Below are 17,951 nucleotides of genomic sequence, written 5' to 3'. Positions count from 1 at the left end.
CACAGCTTCCACAGGTCTCTTGAGTCTGAATCCATCAGGTGCTCGCGCTGCCAATAAAATCACGTTCTAAGACGGTGCCCGGACTTCCTTGCCAAGGATTGTTTCGCGCGAAAGGTTATAGACGATATAGTTCTTCCCATTCTCTTAGTCAATGCAGCAGCAACCAAAACTGCTCGCAATGTGGTCAACGGCACCACACTTTGTTACATTTTCCGAATGTTTAATAAAGTTCAATCTCTCGATCTAAGTGCTTGTCCAAGACTTCCTTTTTCACCACGCCAATAATTAGTAGTGCTGTTCATCTGTGGGGGGTTCGGTTGACAAGGATGCCAGACCTATTCCCACATAACTCTCACCGATTTGCTTCATATGAAAGCAGCGTACGTACGTCCTCCAACACGTGTTGGAGCCAACTGGTATTATATAATATCACTTCCGGACGATAGAAAGGCGATAGTACACATTTTACAAAAACAAAAGGGTTCGGGATCGCGAAGAAGTAACTTCTGAGACACTTCTGCGCGATAGAAAGACGATAGTACACATTTTACAAAAACAAAATTAATGGAAAAAAACAAGCCATAAAAAGAGGTCGCGGTAATTTTCCGTTACCCCTTTTTTTCTGAAAATTTTTTGGTCTTCCTTTTGACCCACGCTAATATTTTTCGCCCGAGCGTCATTTCGTTGCGCGATTTGTCTGCGTACAGTGCGGTTTTTGTATCAATTTTGTGCGTTTTAAAAATATTGCTTTGTTTTTTCTAAATGTTATTGATTGCTTAACATATTTAAATAACCCCCTCAACAAAGGGTGCTAAATTACGTGCTTATCGTGAGGTGTACGATTATTTAAAGCTATTTACGGACAAGCTAGCTGTGGACATTACTTAGCGTGTAACTGCGGAGAAACCCAGCATCAACGATTCATTGTAAAAGGTAATGTCTTCCAGTTTATTTTTACTTTACATGAACAAAAAAAAGTTTTGTTTCTGTTTCTTTTATAAATGGTTATTAATAAATTTTTAATGTCGACGGTGTTGGACCTAAATAACATTGTTCAGCAAAATTTCCTACATGCCAGTGACCGTGTATACAAGCGGGCAATGCCTTTATAAAAAAAATAAATGCAAAATATTGAAAGTATAATAAAATATGTTTTCATTCAAGATTTTCCAATTGGGAAAGACTCTTCTAGGTATCTTCTACAAACATATGTAAAGTCACTTTTGAGTGACTTCCATATGTGACTACGGCGACACTTCCAGAAGTTACTTCGGCGATATCGCATTTGGATCGCAGAAGTGACTACCGTCGGAAAGAAATGTGCCACTTCGGCGACACTTCTAGGAGTAACTTCGGCGACACTTCCAGAAGTTACTTCGGCGATATCGCATTCGGATCGGGGAAGTGACTCCCGTCGGGAAGAAATGTAGCACTTCGGCGGCCCTTCTCGGAGTCACTTCGGCGACACTTCCAGAAGTAACGCAGAAGTGACTTCAAGAAGTGTCGCCGAAGTGGCACATTTCTTCCTGAAGGGAGTCACTTCCGCGATCCGAATGCGATATCGCGGACGATCGTTTTTATCTTCTAGAAGTCACTTAATAGTGCCTTCCGCGTTAGAAAATGCGTGCAGTACTGCACACATGTCGACTCGCATCTCGTTGTGGTAGTTGTGCGTCGAAGTCGTTCCCTTCGTACATGCAGATGCAATGTGACCAGGATTGCCACACTTGAAGCAAGTAACTCCTGACCTCTCTCGCCCAGTGAAAGGTTTGCCACTATGATGAATTGGTTTTGCGTCGTTTCTCTCTTCTCCCTTCTTCTTGCGGCATTCAAACGCTTTATGTCCCACCTTGCCGCAATAATGCCATTTGATTTGATCCTTGATCCAATCCAGAGTTGTCGCTCACTTTGCTGAACGCAAAAGCCTTTAAGAGTTGCTGCAGTTCATTCTAGTTTTTATGTTTGTAGTGAAAACGGAACTTTACAGCCTGGGATCAATTTGGGACGTGTGGGCCAACACTGAAGAAACAGCTATTTCCTCTTGGCTCATTCATAACGTCACAAGCCTGCTGCCATATACTGACAAGGACTCCTTTCCATTCGGCCTTCCGTTGAGAATGTTGAGCAATACGGCAGACGGTGGCTCGATGCCTTCATAGCGGTCAAAAAACAAACCCTTGAATTCAAGCCATGACATCCCAGCGAAGCAAATTTGAGATAGCCATTGAGAAGAGTTCCCAAGCAGCGATTTGCTAAGCGCCATGACTAGTGCTCTGTCTTTCAGTGGACGCTCGGATATGATCATATCCACGGTCTTACACCACGCTGCGGCATCGGCCCCAGGCACATCAGGATAAAACATAGGCGTTGTCACCGAAATATTTTGCGAGGCTGCAGCCGATGTTGTTCGCCAGTATTCAGCAACTTTAGGAAGTTTTGGTTTTGTGTCTCTAAAATCGCCTGCAACACACCGTCAGAATATTCTTGTGGCGATGGGGATCCCACTTCTGATGTCGAACATAGGGGTCTCTTCGCCGCTTTGCGAGTTGATTTATCCGTCATGATTTTGATTTCACTTGGGTTTTCTTACTAAGATGCGCAGCGAGTCGCAATTGCTTGTGTGGCCCGTTCGAAGGTTCTCGAAAGAATGAAATCTAAACTAAAAGGTAGAAGGAAGCGTTTGACCCCATAAAGAATTATATTCTTGATAAGGATCACTAGCCGAGTCGATCTAGCCATGTCCTTCTGTCCGTATAAACGCTGTGATCTCGGAAACTATAAAAGCTGCACTACTGGGATTAGGCATGTGGATTCTAGAGATTCCTGAGCAGCGCAAGTTTGTTTCGTCAGTTTGCCACGCCCACAAACCGCCCAAAACTGTTTTAATGCTAGAATAAAAATTTTAACTGAAATGTATTGTTCGCATCAATACCTATCGATTGACCCAAAAAAAAGTTTGCCATGCCTTACTTAACGCCCTCAAACTTCAAGAAATCGTAAATATGAACGCGGATATCTCGGAAACTATCAAAAATAGAGAATTGGTATTTCAGATTTAGATTCCGTAGCCCTGTACGCAGTGCAAGCTTGTTACGCGAAGATGCCATGTCGTGTCTTGCTTTTCGCGCAGTGTAGATGCCGGCTAGTCATCGAATGTCCCAGGGAGGGAAACAACCAACAATGTTGTCTACGCAGCAGACACAACAAAAACAAAACGGAAATTCAAACTCGGACAACGGCAATCTTCACGACGGATTTCTTTTGAACGTCTGGACTGAACCATGAGTGCATCCTTCAACATTCTTTTGGACACATCTCCCAATTCTGCCTTGTGGGTCGTGCCACCTCGCCTAAATCATCTCACCCCCCAACACGAATTTCTACTCACGTGACTTCATTTCGTTTTCACATTATAATTCAAAATTTTCTCTTAAATTCTAACATTTAATAAGCCTACCTACGGTACCGAACTTTTACATGGAACACATATATATAAATAAATAAATAAATAACAATAAATAATAATTTCAGTAGTTTTGTAAATAAATAGGTTAAATAAATAAATAATTTGAATACATAATCAAAGATATCAGTCTCAATTTTTTTTCTTTAATTTTCGTCTTGCTGATTTTCTTGCCGCTTGCAGTTTTCGGGAAAAATTTGTTATTTCTCTTTGGCAAATATAGTTTTTAAGGGCGAATAAAAACCTGTGGCCACCCGGGGATGAGTGGCCAATTTTCTTGTTGAAAATTTTGATCTCCTCCTGGTGGCTGGTCTTCGTCTCTCCTTATGTAAATCTATTTTCCTGATCAAGGCTTATCCCTCACGGAATATTCTACAAATATTTATATTTTAACTCCACTCACATCAACAAGTATTTTTTTATCACTCACTGGGTAGGAACTTGACTTCTTCTAATATAATATTTTTTTTTTCAACAGAACCGTCTGCGACCAATTATTTTTGCCCTTTAATCACCCTTGCTTGTTTCACTTTTCCAAGCCTCTCTTCGCTAAAAACCACTCAAACTTTTCGGATTTAAATCTTGGTTCATTTGGGAGTTATCCGGTCTAAGGAACCAGTTCCATGATTTGACTAAGCTGCACGACTCCCTGAACTCACGAGTCGTCGATAGTCGTGTATCGATTTTTCTTCTATCGTTATCTGTCTTAATGTAAACAGCTTTGTTAAATTCATAATTTGTGCATATTTTTGTCGTTTAGCACATAACAGCCACGCCCACTTTAACGCCCACAAACCGCCCAAATCCGTGGTGCCCACAATTTTCATGCTAGATAAAAAATTTCAGCTGAAATGTATTAGTCTTGTTAATACCTATCGATTGACGCAAAAAAAGTTTGCCACGCCCACTCTATCGCCCACAAAGCGCCTAGGCCTGTGGCGCCCACAATTTCCTTGCTAAAAAAAAATTTTAACTGAAATGTATTAGTCTCGTCAATACCTATCGATTGGCCCCAAAAAAAGTTTGCCTCACCCACTCTAACGCCCATAACGCCTAAATCTGTCTATCGTCCACATAACCATATATTTAGATCGCGGGAAGGTGTCGCATTTCAATCTTGTTTAATGCTTGCATATCTCCATTTACCTTTGGTCCCTATAGCTGAGTAACGGGTATCTGACAGTCGAGGTACTCGACTATAGCGTTCTCCCTTGTTTTCATTTATTTACTGCTTGAACACTGTAACTTTTCGGTAGCTGGAAAAACATACTGCACTACATAAAAGTCAAATAGATGGCCAGTATGCCGAGCTGGGCAATTTGCCATCCACCACTTCGTTGGGATACATCTATTGAAGACCGGAGGACTCCGAGTTCTGAGTGATCATTCATACATTGCTAAGTTCTTGAAATATGTTTGTAATGAACCCAAAATATATTGAAAATAAATTTAAGCAAATTCAAAGAGGTTTTAATATTCACTTTTATAAAAGAAGCAAAAACCTAAATTCAAAACTGGTTAATATTGATATTACAAATGTATCAATCTAATATGAAAGAATATCAGTTGAACATGAAAGCTTATCAGTTTGATATTGAAAAAATCCGCACTGGTACTGAAAACACAATTTTTTCTGACAAATTTGATAAGTTAATCGCGCATGTTAATCTGGTATGATATGTTCGAAAATATCAGTTTCATATGCTCCAAAATATCAATATCATATGGCACCATAAGGGACCAAAATTGGTATGCAAAAAAACCCCATTTATGACCAGTTTTGGTATTTTATTTTCTCTGTCTAGTCTTTTCTAGAATCATGTGCATGAAGTGGAAATAAAGAGCAGTGAAATTCTATCCTTTGGACTTAAATTCCAATCGTTCGACTCGTAAGGTGTTTTAATTTTTGTAAAGAGAAAGAAAATATGAACTAACAATAAATATTTTAAATTGTTTAAATTTCATAAGGTAATATATGTAAATCTTGTTTTATTTCGCAATATCCCGTATTATGCTTGTGATATGGTAAATACTAATGTGTATTTACTACGTTCCATCAACTATCGCTTTTTAACTTGTTATGTGGTAAACATTGTTTGTGTATTTAGTACATATAAATTATATGCAATGCGTTTCAAAGCTGTTAGACGGTTGCACAGTATTTCATATATTTATCAATCAATTACATATTAAAAATAGTTGAACCAACTAAGAAAGTCACATTCGTACGAACCTTGAATTCTGCCATACAGAATTTCGTATGCAGCCGACATTCAGTTCTGAAACGCAGTGTGCAACTGCTCGGCGGATTTTCTTCAATACTTGAGCTTTTCATATATGTCTAGATTGTTTAGTTTTAATGATAGGATTATTGAACTAACAGTAAGATCAGCTAAGTTTTGCTTTGAGATGCAGATTCATATTCGTGTAATATAATTTAGCGTTCGATTCGACATTATGAAACTAAGACTTAACTGGGTTATAAAATCATTCCAGATACCCATTTGTATATGCCAAGAGTTTAGTTTTGGTTAGTGCTACATGAGTTGGAACAATTTTATTTAGATTTTGTTGGATAGTATTTATTCTAACAAAACATTTCAGAGTCAACGCAAATAATGGAGCTAGATCTATTAATTTGATTCGAAATTTGAAGCATTATAAATTTATGTTTATACAATTTGAGTAACACGTAGACGCATATTAGGATCTTATCCTTTACTACTTAGCGATTATTATTAAATACAAATTTCTTTTATTAATTAATAATTTACGTGAAACATTCAAAAACATTTTCATCGTTTAGCGAAAATCATTTAAAAGCCTCTCATATGTTTTGAGTGAAAACGAGGGAATATGGCAAGTATTATAAGATGAGAGTTGATAGAATGAGAGTGAGTGATCTTTCTGCATTTAAATTTGAATTGACTCTTGGGGAAATGTCGCTTAATTGACCCTTTCCAAAGTGTTGGCAGCGGCTGCTATTTGAATGTGCTTCTGTTCTTGAACTTGTCTTAGTCCAAGAACGGGTTTTGTCATACTGGCCGCGGATGATGTGCTTGTTGGGGATGTTGGTGTGAATGTGGATGCGTCTGGGTGACACTGCTGATGCTGTGGTTACTACTGCTGGTGCTGGCTCCGCCTCCACCCTTTTGCCTTGTGGGTGGCGGAGGAGGTGGGGCCTGTCTCATGCGCTGCTGCAGAATTCTTGGCAATTGCGGATGCGCCTTGTGCTGGGCTGGAGGTGCGGGTGGTGGAGCCGTCCTCTGATGGTAGAGGTTCGCCTGTTGCATTTGTTGGTGCTTGCCCACAGAGGAGGCAGCCGACGAGGATCCCGAGGCCCCCGATGTGGAACTCGTCGAGGCGTGGGAGGTGGTGGAACCCGTTGCAGGTTTGGTGGGTAGTCCCCCGCTGGCCGGAGAGACCTTGGCCCTGGAGCTCACCACACTCACACTCCCACCTCCGGCAGCATCTGTAATTTTGGTCAAGGCCACTGGCGCATAGGAGGCATCGTCCTCTTCGTCTGAGCTCAAAGAATTCGCATCCGACGGCGTGCGAGACCTCGAGGGCGGCGACAGCGCATCTTGCTCCTGCAGGAACACCCGAAATCCCTGTATGGACTCGTTTAGTGCCCACAGCTGTGACAGCAGTGAAAGATCCAATTGCCTCAAGCCGTACATTTCCCTGCGCAGAATGGCCAGCTGGTTGTCAATAGTAGACGAGGTGGCTCCAGTGCTGCTCGAGCTGTTGGTGGGTGTGTGCCCCGGCCCAGCACTGTGTGTGCTGGATGCACGACTGTGCACGGATTCTCGATCGCTGAGTGACTCCTGCGTGGATGAGAGACTCCCGTGTCGCTGGCCGTGTCCATGTCCATTATAGCTGCGATTCCTGGACGCCGCCGCCGACGAGGAGGTGGAGGGTCCCAGGTACAGTTCTCCTGCGACGGCCGCCAGTGCGGAAACACTGGACGCCGGCGAGGCCGTGCGGGTATGCGGGCCTGTTGTCACAGGAACCGCCGTGGCGGCACTCAGACTTTTTGGCAGTGGCGGCAGGCCCGTCAAATGCGGCTGAGCATCGGTGCTGTTCTCCATCATTCAATAAAGCTTACTGTCTCTACGGTTTCGTCTTGCTGGTGATCCTCTAAAGAATTGAACTGGAACTACAACACGATCCTAATGCACGTTGAATTTCCAGCTCTGGCGGCACATGGGGCATTGTTTATTCAACGGTTGCAGGTTCAACCACTTGACTATGCAGTGCATATGGAAGCAATGGGAGCAGACACCCCACACCAGTGGGCAGTCGTCACCGGGCAGCGCGCACTCCGGGCAGGTGCTCTCGAAGGACATGCGACAGATACCACAGTTCTCGTCATTCGCTACCCAACGCCAAGTTGCAACTCCCGTCCATGACTTGATTCTCACTTTCATTTTGCGCACATTTGCCTTACACTGTAATTGCCTGGTTTCCTCCCGCTTTGCGTTGCATTTAGCAGGGTTCCTTTGGCCAAAGGAGTGGGTGTTTTTCGGTCGGTTCCGAATGATTTTCGCAAAATATTGCTTTTTTTCTTAAGGCTGCTGAAAATAGGTCGATAGGTTCTAGTGTCGATTGCACGATAGCTCTTGTTGGAGACTATGCTATCGACAATTAGTGTAACTTGGTGATGACCAACTCCAGCGATAGTTTTGAAGTGCAATGCGATGTTTATTTTTACCCAACAGTATGTTCAGACAGACTGCATCAGCGACCAAATTCCGCTTCAGCGACTTTTTCTTCCATAAGTACGTGTGCCTTAAAAAGGACGGGTAAAACAAATTCTCCAATTCTCTATTTTAATTGAGTGCTTTTTACGAATTTACGAATAAGAAAAGGAAAGGAGATGAATTTTTTCTACAGCCAGCTGTTTTAGGGAATTTTGTTGAATTTGAATAATGAGGAAACACTCCACACCACAGGCCTTTAAAAGAATACACACTGTGCTCGCCGGCTAGGAAAAGGGACCTAGTCGTGCTGACTCACCTAAATATGAAACGCATCCATACAATATTGCCGTGGCGTTTTCACATCATCCGCTCACTTTAATAACAAATGCAAAATTCGATTCAACCAAAAACAAATGATTTCGGAAAACAAAGAGGTGTTTGGGCAGTACTCTATGAAAATAGTTATGTCGACGTCTGAGGCTAGAACCGAAGAAATGCCATTTCATAAGGAAATGCCATCCCTTTCACCAAAGCATTCAATCGAAAATATTTGCAGGGACATTTATCCGAAAAAATTGGCCAAATTGTTTCGTGAAGAAACGATATAACCAAAGATAAGTACGCAAGGAATGTGCTATAACTTCTTTAAAGGGTCTAAGCTGATTTAATATGTTGTAATTCCACAGGCGTAACTTTTTTAAAAGTTTGTGGTAGTTTTTATTCCATTTTTACTTTGCTGAAACCCTCTCCTTCTTGACAAATTTTCGACCATCAATGGTAAATTAATTTGCAGCGGAAATTATTCCACTGCCTGTTTCGAAATTGTATTTAGTTTTGCGATGTCATTCATTTTATTTTTGGAAAAACCTTGTTTTGTTTTAGATTTCGGTTTGTTTATGCCGATGAGCTGTTTCTGGAACAGCGGTTTATTTTATATTTATAGTGAAATATGGAATTTCTTTTTTCGCTGAAGCGGTGTTGTAGCGACTCCTACCCGATTCTTTCTAGCTCATGTACTTCCTATAGTTTAGTACACAGATCGGCTAAGAGTTTCACTAGTCGAAAAATCGTATTCTTTGTAGTGTGACCGAAGTTTTCAAAGCTCACCCGCAATGCATGTAGCATGGTCTTACTGTCAAACTGTTTGGAGAAATTTAAAAAGGAGAAGTCTTCTGGTACACAAAGAAATTTAAATAAAAATAAATGGAATGTTCAACGAATGTTTTTATTTATGTAAATTAGTAGTTTAAAGCTTCCTTCTCGTCCCACGGATGCTTCGCCATCTTTCCCGTTCCACCGCAGTACAGCTACGAGTCCCAATAGGCATATTGGACCTTGAGGAAGTGGAAGATCAGGGTTGATCCGCTGATTCTGCAGGAAGTCGCCCAGCATCCAACTGTTCCTTTGCCGGCGCCCTATTTTCCTCCTCCCTATAGAAGCTAGCGGGTCCTTCAGCTCCGCTTTAGCTGCCAAGTAGCTGGTGGTGTCCGGAGTCCTATTACTGGTGGTTTTGCTAAAAAGATACTTCTATTAGTACAACTCAACCAAATTCTTTTGGCCAGATCTTACTAACTTTGCGAGGACGCGCCCTGCAGGATGTCCATGTAGAGATCGAAGTCCCACTCGGCATGTTCCTTCCCACTGGGATTCTCTAGTGAATCTCCTCCAGCACTTCAACTATTCTGCGAATTTGCCCCTTTTGTGGAATTGCTTCCTTTCGGTGAAATCCCACAATTAAGGGCATAAGCTTGATTTGGCGTCCTATTTTATCTGCATTGACCTCCGGCAGCCGATTTTAGGTTTTCCTTCCATTTTTAATTTTTAGTTTCCACATCGCCTTTGCACGAACACCGCCAAAGATTAAATTTCTTATTCTTTGGGCCGCGGCTAACGGCGTTCACCAAAAATTTAATCGCGAAATCTGGTATTTTTCTGGTATTTCTTTAGCTCATCCGAGTACCGGGCTAAGTGAGCGAGAGGCAAATACGCGGCTAACGCTTTTCGCCGGTTCTGTTTTTCAGCGCGGTACTCGTATGAGCTAAGGAAATACCAGAAAAATACCAGATTTCACGAGTGAATTTCGATGAACGCCGTTAGCCGCGGCCCAAAGAATAAGAAATTTAATCTTTGTCGGTGTTCGTGCAAAAACGGCGTGAAAACTTAAAATTGAAAATGGAAGGAAAGCCCAAAAAAAGACTGCAGAAGGTCTGTGCCTATGGAAAAGGTCGCTTTGTCCAAGATATTGCATATTGTTGCACCGACAGGATGCAATAACACAGCAGGGCAAATCCCCAGAATAGTTGAAGTGGAGGAGGAGATCCACTAGAGAATTTCAGTGGAAAAGAACATGCCGAACCTCGCACCCCACATGTTCATCTTGCCGGGCGTATCCTTGCAAAGAAAGTAAGTTCTGGCCAAATGAATTTGGTTACGCTGTACTAATAGAAGTATCTTTTTAGCAGAACCACCAGAACGATCTTCGAAGAGCTCTCCAGGGGAACCACAGGACTCCACCTCCACCAGCTATTTGGCAGCTAAAGCGAACATGGAGGACGCGCTGGCTTCTAAAGGGTGGTGGAAAAAAGGGCGCCCGCTAAGGGACAGCTGGATGAGCCATAGCCAAGATGCTGGGCGACTTCCTGCAGCATTAGGCGGAACACCCTACCAAGTTCCAACATGCCTATTGGGATTTCGAGCTGCACTACAGATGACACGGGAAAGATGACGAAGCTTCAGTGGGACGGGAAGGAACCCTGCAGTTCCAAAATTGAGTTAAGCGCCCAATTATCACGAAGCCGACTGCGACGTCGGCAGAGCAGCCAGCGACGCCGGCAGAGCTGAGCGCAACGGCGGCAAAGAGACGCGCTCTCAGTCGGGGTCCGCAAAGAGAACGCACAAAAAGTACTTTTGGGCTCTCTCTCTCTCGCCATGTCTCAGCTGGAGAAATGCGTGTGAGGGCAAGGAGGCCCAACAATTAAAATAGCTAGACTTTTGTGCACCCTTGCCTTTTGAATAACGCGACAACCAATTAAAATAATATGTTTGGGTTTTAAATTATTTGTATTTCTTAAAAAAATGTATATGTTTATTAATATTATTTATTAATATGGGAAGTCTTAAAAATATGTTTTTATATAATGATTTGCATAGTCTTTTTCACTTGCGTTTACTTATGGGAAGGATTTAGAATTGCCCGCAATTAACGTAGTTACATAAAATAAGCCAGTGGCTTAAAAGTGATACCTATACGATCCCAGGTAAGTCTGTCGCAGACCAATATTTATTTAAACAGTGAGAGTAAAAACAAGTTATTGTATATTAAAAAAAATGGAAAATACAAGATTCTCAAAAAACACGTGGCGGAAAAAAAATAGCTGTGAAAAATATTAATTTTTGACGTGAAAAAAAACAATGCTTCATTTGTTAAACAAAAATGAATGAATCAGAATGCAGAATGAATAAATAAACAAATGAATGAATCTGTGAAAAATTTAAAAATCTTATTGAGTGCAAAGTTGCTGGGGACGAAAAATAAGAGATGTTTGTTTTTATAACTTATGTTTGTTTGTATGAATAACTTTAAAGCACAATTTTTATTTTTGTGTAAGTAAACAAACATGACTATTTAAATAAAAATCTATAACATCTCTAATTTTCCGTCCCTGGAAAAGTGGTATTTTTTTCCGCATCTGCAAAATAAATAAATGTTTTAATAAATAATTAAAAATACATAAATAATTTTTTACAACAAAATAAAATAAATCATGTGACCGAAAACAAAAGTTTGCAAATTTCTTCTCGATATTTTTTAAATTTTCTTATATTTTTAGACAAGGCTGATGGTAAATCTATAAAAAAAATGGAAGGCTAAGTCGTTCCATCTTAAGCATGTTATCCGAGGAACTTGTTCTGTCCCACTACTTGGAGGGGGCAAAACAAGAAGAAGCTCAGTCTACCCAAAGTTCGTCCGCGCCTTATTAAGTAAGTTTTTATTGAGGCTGAAAGGACTTATGGTTGGTAAGTTTAATTTTTAAAAGACTTCTGGGATTTTTACATTGAATGCCAAAGATAACATTTAATTTATTATAAATAAATCTTACAAATAACGATTACTTTCGGTCACCTCCCGAAAAGTCGCTGCCGAAGGCAATGCGGTGCGTTAAAAACTTGAGTTGTACCAAAAAAAGGCAACGCTGGCACCAGATGCTGAGGAGGAGGTGCCAGCGACCACGATAACACCGGGAACCCCCGAGCTCAAATTTTAAAATAAATAAAAAAAATTACAACTGAAATTTTATTTGCTGCTAAGCGCTCAACGTGTGCTGAATGTGCGCTTTTTCGCTGCTTGAATGAGCGCTCAACTTGTGCTTTCTCCGCTGCTTAATCGAGCGCTCAACGTGTGCTGATTGTGTGCTTTTTCCGCTGCTTAATCGAGCGCTCAACATGTGCTTTTTTTGCTGCTCAAAAAAGCGCTCAAAAGGGTGCTCAAAAAAGCGCTCAATGCGTGCTAGTTTTTGTGCACTGATGAACCCTAGGACATGCCTATGCTAATTTAAGCACTCAATTCCATACAAATTGTGCGCTTATTGAGCGCTCAGTGATGAACTTTTTGCAGTGATTGAGTGCTCAATAAGCGCTGAATGGTACTGCAGGGAAGCTTTAAACTACTAGTTTACATAAATAAAAACATTCGTTGAACATCCATTTATTTTTATTTTTATTTCGTTGTGCACCATGCTACATTGCGGGTGAACATTGAAAACTTCGGTCACACTATAAAGAATACGATTTTTCGACTAGTGAACCTCCTAGCCAATCTGCGAACTAGGCTTAATGCAGAAAACCCTCTGTCTGACCAGACTATTACCAAATGGTATAGATCTAGAATCGAGCATTGTGAGTTCCACGGTTAAACTGCGGGTTTCCCGTCATTAAGCCTAGTATTTACATTGAAGAAATCCGCGAGCTAACCATAGGTGTCAAATACCCGGCTAACGCTTTTCATCGGGTGTGTTTTTCAGCGTGGTACTCAGATGAGCTAAGGAAATACCAGAAAAAATACCGGAATTGGCGAGTGAATTTCGAAAAACGCCGTTAGTCGCGGCCCAAAGAATAAGAAATTTAACCTTTGGAGGTGTTCGTGCAAAAGCAGTGCAGAAACTAAAAATTAAAAATGGAAGGAAACCCCAAAAACGCATGCAGGCGGTCAGTGCAGATGAAAAAGGACGCCTTATCCAAGCTGTTGCCCATTATTGTGGGACTCCACCGACAGGAAGCAATACCACAAATGGGCAAATCCGCTGAATAGTTGAAGTGCTGAAGGAGATCCAGTAGAAATTGGGGATAAACTTCTGTTTAGCTCCAACGCCCGATTTTGTTCAAACTTTCCATATCGACGTGTTTTTGGGTCTTGATTACGGGAAAAATAGTCAAAATTGGCGCAAATAACGGGATCTTGGAAAATAAAAACCTTACATTTTTTTGAATTTTTAATGTTTTGTCCAAAAATATAAGGAAATCAAAGAATGTTTCATACAAAAACAGAAGATACTTACAAAACGGATCTTTTTTATTATAATCACTTTTTCCGAAATCATCATGGCTTTTGAATAAAACCAAAAAAAATATTTTTAATAGGAGGTGAACTTTTAAGAACATTGCAATATCCCCCCTTAAAAAATGGCGTCAGGTAGTTTCGATTAATCAACAGACTTTTTTCACGATATATCTTGTAGACACATACATACTGAAGATAGTACTAAGACCCGAGGAAGTCAAGCGCCGCAAACAAAAATTTTCGGGACGATTTTTGTTAAAAATTTTTTTTTTTCGGCGGCATTAGAAGTGCTTTTTATATCATTTTTGTTTTCTTACCTTAATTTTTAACTACGTCAACTGAAATGCTCTATACAACATTTATATTTTTTCTTATACTTTTAATTTAGACATTATTATTTTAATTTCGTGTTCTTAAAAATTTAAATGCCGTTCTCGTGTTTTGGTCGTACCATCACTAAAACATCGAGTGACATCGATATCAATATCGACACACCGATATAACAACAAGCTTTCGTGCGATATATCTGGCCAAATGGCGCAAGTGTGCTCCAACGGTTTATTATTTTCAAAACTCGTAAAAATGTAATCTTATTTAGCGTTTTTAACGAAAACTATTAAATTTACAGAAAAAATGTGAAAACTTAAATTACTCATTTCTTTAATAGCTTTTATTTTTCCCTGGCAATCTTTGATTAAGTTAATATATCCGAAGATATCTACGAAAAAACAGTATTTACCGTTATTTTCCATGGTTCCGTTATTTGCGCCAACTTTGACTATTTTTCCCGTAATCAGGACACCAAATAAGGTGGATATTGAAAGTTTGGACGAAGTCGGGCGTTGGAGCGAAACGGAAGTTCACCCAGAATGGGAAGGAACATGTCGAGTGGGACTCGTTCCCTTCACCGACATCTTGCTTGGTCGTGTCCTCGCATAGATGGTAAGTTCTGGTCAAAATAATTTGGGAACGTTGTCTTAATTAAGAATATTTTTAGCAGAACCATCAGTAATACGATCTCCGACGACCTCTCCATTAGGACTCCGGACACAACCACCACCAGCTAATTGGCAGCTTAAGCGAAGCTGGAGGACGCGCTGGGCTCTATAGGGAGGAGGAAAAAAGGGCGCCCGCTAAGTGAAAGTTGGAGGAGCAATTGCCAGGATGCTGGACGACCAATCCGGCTCGCTCTTCCTCAAGGTCAAATTTGCTTATTGGAATTCGGAGCTGGAATGCAGATGGCGCGGAAAAGATGGCGAAGGAACCGTGGGACGAGAAGGAAGCTTTAAACTACTTATTTACATAAATAATAACATTCGTTGAACATTCCATTTATTTTTATTTTTGTTTTTTTGTGGACCAACAGACTCCTCTTTTTATACCCTTGCAGAGGGTATTATGATTTCAGTCAGAAGTTTGCAACGCAGTGAAGTGACGTTACCAACCCCATAAAGTATATATATTCTAGATCAGCATCACTAGACGAGTCGATCTAGCCATGTCCGTCTGTGCGTCCGTTTCTACGCAAACTAGTCTCGAAGTTTTAAAGCTATCGGGCTGAAACTTTCCCAAAAGTTTTCTTTCTTTTGCATGTATTATATAAGTTGAACCCAGCCTGATCGGACAACTATATCATTTAAAAAATTATTTCTTTGGTGTTTTTTAACATATAACCTCCTACTCTTGGAAATAACATTTTTTCATTAATTCTGAATTTTAAATTTAATTGTTGTGGGAGTCAGTATTTTCGGCTAAGTTGGCATTCCTAGTTAAGACATTACCCATGGTAATTAACATAAATAGCCCAGATGCAACCCTTCAGTAGCAAGGATCCGATCCTCGCTAGAATACCAAAAATACCAGTTTTATGGATTTTGGGGATTTTGTGCATCCTACATCCACTCTAGACGCCACGATTTCCTCCTCTTTGTCGCAAGCTTCTCCCGAGATCGGTTCGTTCTCTGCAAAAAGTGCTATAATTTTCAAACCCGTCCGCATCCACACATCCGCGTGTGAAATTCTAGGAATTTTGGTTGAGCAGTACGACCTGTTATCACTCCCAATATTGGTGGTAAGATTATTCGACGATATATTGGAAAAATCTAATTGTAATTCCTGGAAAACAGCAGTGACCAGAGACACGTGCAAATTCTCGGAATTGACGGAAGTTTTACAGCCCTCCCTCTGCGCACAGCAAGGAGCAGGTGCCGCGTGCAGCGATTCATCAGCGGAACCATACATTTCTTCAGCGCCAGGCCATAATCGCCATTTGGGATTCTTATACCGCACACCGCGTGAATGGAATCTGTCTTCTTTGCCACACCTGGATTAATTTCATCATCGGCATACCATAAGCGGCTTCAAAAATCGCCGCAGTCAACCCGCGTGAGGTTTTGACCTTGCCAAGCCCGCACCACGATCTACAAGTCAGATCAAGTTGCAGTTCGGGCGAAAAACGCACCGGCGCCGATTCGGCGTAATTCGGACAAGACATCGGAGGCGGACGCCGCATCCCAATTGGAATTTCAGTTCCAATTCTGCTTCCAGTTAATTTTGGCCGGGACTGCCAACTCGTTTTTGTATCGCTAAAGCGATTGTAGTTTAATTTTCTTATTCTAAATATTTGTACGACAAGTTTCTAATTTAATTTACGATTCCTATTTAGCTTTTATACTTGCGTTTGTGCTTACGACATAGTATGACATATATACACCTAAATTAAATTATCCTACAGCGCACATCGATCGTCATCAGGCCTGCTGACTTCGTTGGACGGCATAGCCGTAAATCATTTACATTCCTACATATATATTCATTCTTTTCTGAGCCCGCACACTTTTGGTACCAATATATACATGTAATTTTTCCACATTCGCGTATTGATATAAATATTAAATAAGAATCGTTTGCACTTATATAATTTAACGTAATACGCCTAAGTGATTTCCTGTAATTTTTGAATAAGCTTGCCGCATATCGATAAAATATGTAATCAGTTTCGTAATAATTTAACGTAAACAAAATATCCATTTCTTTTCCTATTTGATAATCTTGTACTGACACTCGATCATATAGAGAGTCTTTTGGCGTAAAGAACGCTTAGTTCTAAGGCTTTAGTGTTAGGATTTGTAGTATTAAGAACCATGAACCATATTATCGTATTTGCCGTATTAAATGAAATTTAAGATGAATTAGTTTGTGATCTTTTGAGGGCACCTTAGAGGATGTAGCGCAGCGGTTGTTTTAAGGGTGGAGTCTAATGTGACTTCACAGGTAGGGTGGGTATAGAAGGTGGCCAATAACATCTGGGCCTCCGTCTTCGATAGGTACAGTCTCTCGTCCGAATCTTAGCCGATGGGTTAAAAATCCTTATCGTTACCGTCTCTCTGTCTACTATTGTTAGTTCTGTGACACTCTTGTTTCATCTTAAGACAAACCCACACCCATCTCCCTGAGCAGGCCGGTCAAAGCGTAGACAGAGGTGTTAGGGTGGACAACGCTCAGAGAGTGTGTTCGTTACAGAATTAAATGGCGCCCAACAATGGAGCAAGCCCGATGCCTGATCAGGCATCTGTCGTTTGACAGCCGAGCTTCCCGAAAATATTTCAATCCATCCATTTTTGTAAAATTGTAGTTTCAGTTAGTATTTCATTTTTGACTTGGATTTGATGGTACTCTGGATAGATTCGGAGCCATACCAGCAGAAATGTTATACTTTTGTTACATGTTTTTTCTATCAGTTCGGTCATACTCGGACATTATAGTTAAAAACATTCCATTTTGATTATTTGATACTTCGGAATTTTAGTTCTGATTTAAGGTCGGTTCTTTACCAAGTTTTCAGTTTTCAAACCACATCTTCTATCCAATCAAAATCGAGATTTGTTCTAGCTGGAAAAATTCGGCTAGTCCCTCTTTTGATTGGTTAGACCTCAAAATACTATTTTTATATAATTGATTCCGCAAACATTTTCAGTTAATAATTAGTACCTATCGAACGAAAATCAACCTGCTGCTACATTACTCCTCAGGATAAGCCCCTCTTATTTTTATGACACTACCGCATTCCGTATTTCTCAAGGATCTTTCTCGTCTTGTCATTGTTGAATGATTATCGTATACTTCTATCGCATATCGTACATTTCTATCGCATATCGTATATCTTCCATTTCTCTTTTTAAGTTTTTGAGTTTAGTTAGTTGTTAGTTAGGTTTGAAATCGTTTAAAA

At 40.6% G+C, this 17,951-nt stretch overlaps 3 protein-coding genes across 3 annotated transcripts in view; 1 reads left to right on the top strand and 2 right to left on the bottom strand.

Moving 5' to 3' along the window:
* The window catches only part of Acer (Angiotensin-converting enzyme-related), a 35,412-nt gene extending 30,485 nt beyond the window's left edge, over positions 1-4,927 (top strand). Inside the window, exon 4 of the mRNA XM_065862891.2 lies at positions 4,720-4,927. Within this exon, the coding sequence (XP_065718963.2) occupies positions 4,720-4,745 (26 nt within the window). The 3' untranslated portion in view covers positions 4,746-4,927. The remainder of the gene's footprint in view (positions 1-4,719) is intronic.
* Positions 4,928-7,557, bottom strand: lmgB (lemming B). The gene has a single exon (XM_017082982.3). The coding sequence runs from the start codon at positions 7,555-7,557 to the stop codon at positions 6,499-6,501; it is 1,059 nt and encodes a 352-aa protein (XP_016938471.1). The 3' UTR covers positions 4,928-6,498.
* lmgA (lemming A) lies at positions 7,336-8,095 on the bottom strand. The gene has a single exon (XM_017082983.4). It carries the CDS (start codon positions 7,891-7,893, stop codon positions 7,636-7,638), a length of 258 nt encoding a protein of 85 aa, XP_016938472.1. The 5' UTR covers positions 7,894-8,095; the 3' UTR covers positions 7,336-7,635.
* Between the last annotated feature and the right edge of the window lie 9,856 nt (positions 8,096-17,951).

This window comes from Drosophila suzukii, chromosome 2L (assembly GCF_043229965.1).
Source record: "Drosophila suzukii chromosome 2L, CBGP_Dsuzu_IsoJpt1.0, whole genome shotgun sequence".
Taxonomy (NCBI): domain Eukaryota; kingdom Metazoa; phylum Arthropoda; class Insecta; order Diptera; family Drosophilidae; genus Drosophila; species Drosophila suzukii.
Note: the sequence above shows the minus strand (reverse complement) of the source record. Positions and strands in the feature narration are given on the sequence as shown.

Excerpts from the sequence above, each read along its gene's own strand:
- lmgB (XM_017082982.3), bottom strand. The coding sequence starts at position 7,557 with ATGATGGAGAACAGCACCGATGCTCAGCCGCATTTGACGGGCCTGCCG.
- lmgA (XM_017082983.4), bottom strand. The coding sequence starts at position 7,893 with ATGAAAGTGAGAATCAAGTCATGGACGGGAGTTGCAACTTGGCGTTGG.